The 386-nt window shown below is 44.3% G+C and overlaps 1 protein-coding gene across 1 annotated transcript; it reads left to right on the forward strand.

Moving 5' to 3' along the window:
* Nucleotides 1–3: 3 nt before the first annotated feature.
* Nucleotides 4–382, forward strand: LOC107734724 (vitellogenin-like; the record flags this gene model as incomplete). The annotated part of the gene is made up of 2 exons (XM_016546673.1): nucleotides 4–210; nucleotides 287–382. Coding segments are annotated over 2 exons (303 nt in total), but the record flags the coding sequence as incomplete, so codon positions are not given.
* Nucleotides 383–386: the final 4 nt, after the last annotated feature.

The raw sequence follows: 386 nt of genomic DNA on the forward strand, positions 1-386 counted from the left end.
AATGATCCATTTGTTCCTGCCACTAAGCTCACCTCAGCACTGGCTACTCAGCTTCAGATTCCCATCAAGTTTGAGTATGCTAATGGTGTGGTTGGAAAGGTATTTGCCCCTGCAAGAGTCTCCCCTACGGTACTGAACTTACACAGAGGTATCCTCAACATCCTTCAGCTCAACCTCAAGAGGACCCAGAACATCTATGAACTGCAAGAAGTGAGAAAGTAATCCTAGTACATTTTTTTAAACAAATTTAAGTTCTGCAATCTTATTTTTTGACTCGTCCTTCAAGGCTGGAGCTCAGGGAGTGTGCAGGACCCACTATGTCATCAATGAGGATCCAAAGACCAACCACATTATGGTTACCAAGTCTAAGGATCTGAGCCACTGCC

This window comes from Sinocyclocheilus rhinocerous, unplaced genomic scaffold (genome assembly GCF_001515625.1).
Source record: "Sinocyclocheilus rhinocerous isolate Xijiao unplaced genomic scaffold, SAMN03320098_v1.1 C35136014, whole genome shotgun sequence".
Lineage (NCBI taxonomy): Eukaryota > Metazoa > Chordata > Actinopteri > Cypriniformes > Cyprinidae > Sinocyclocheilus > Sinocyclocheilus rhinocerous.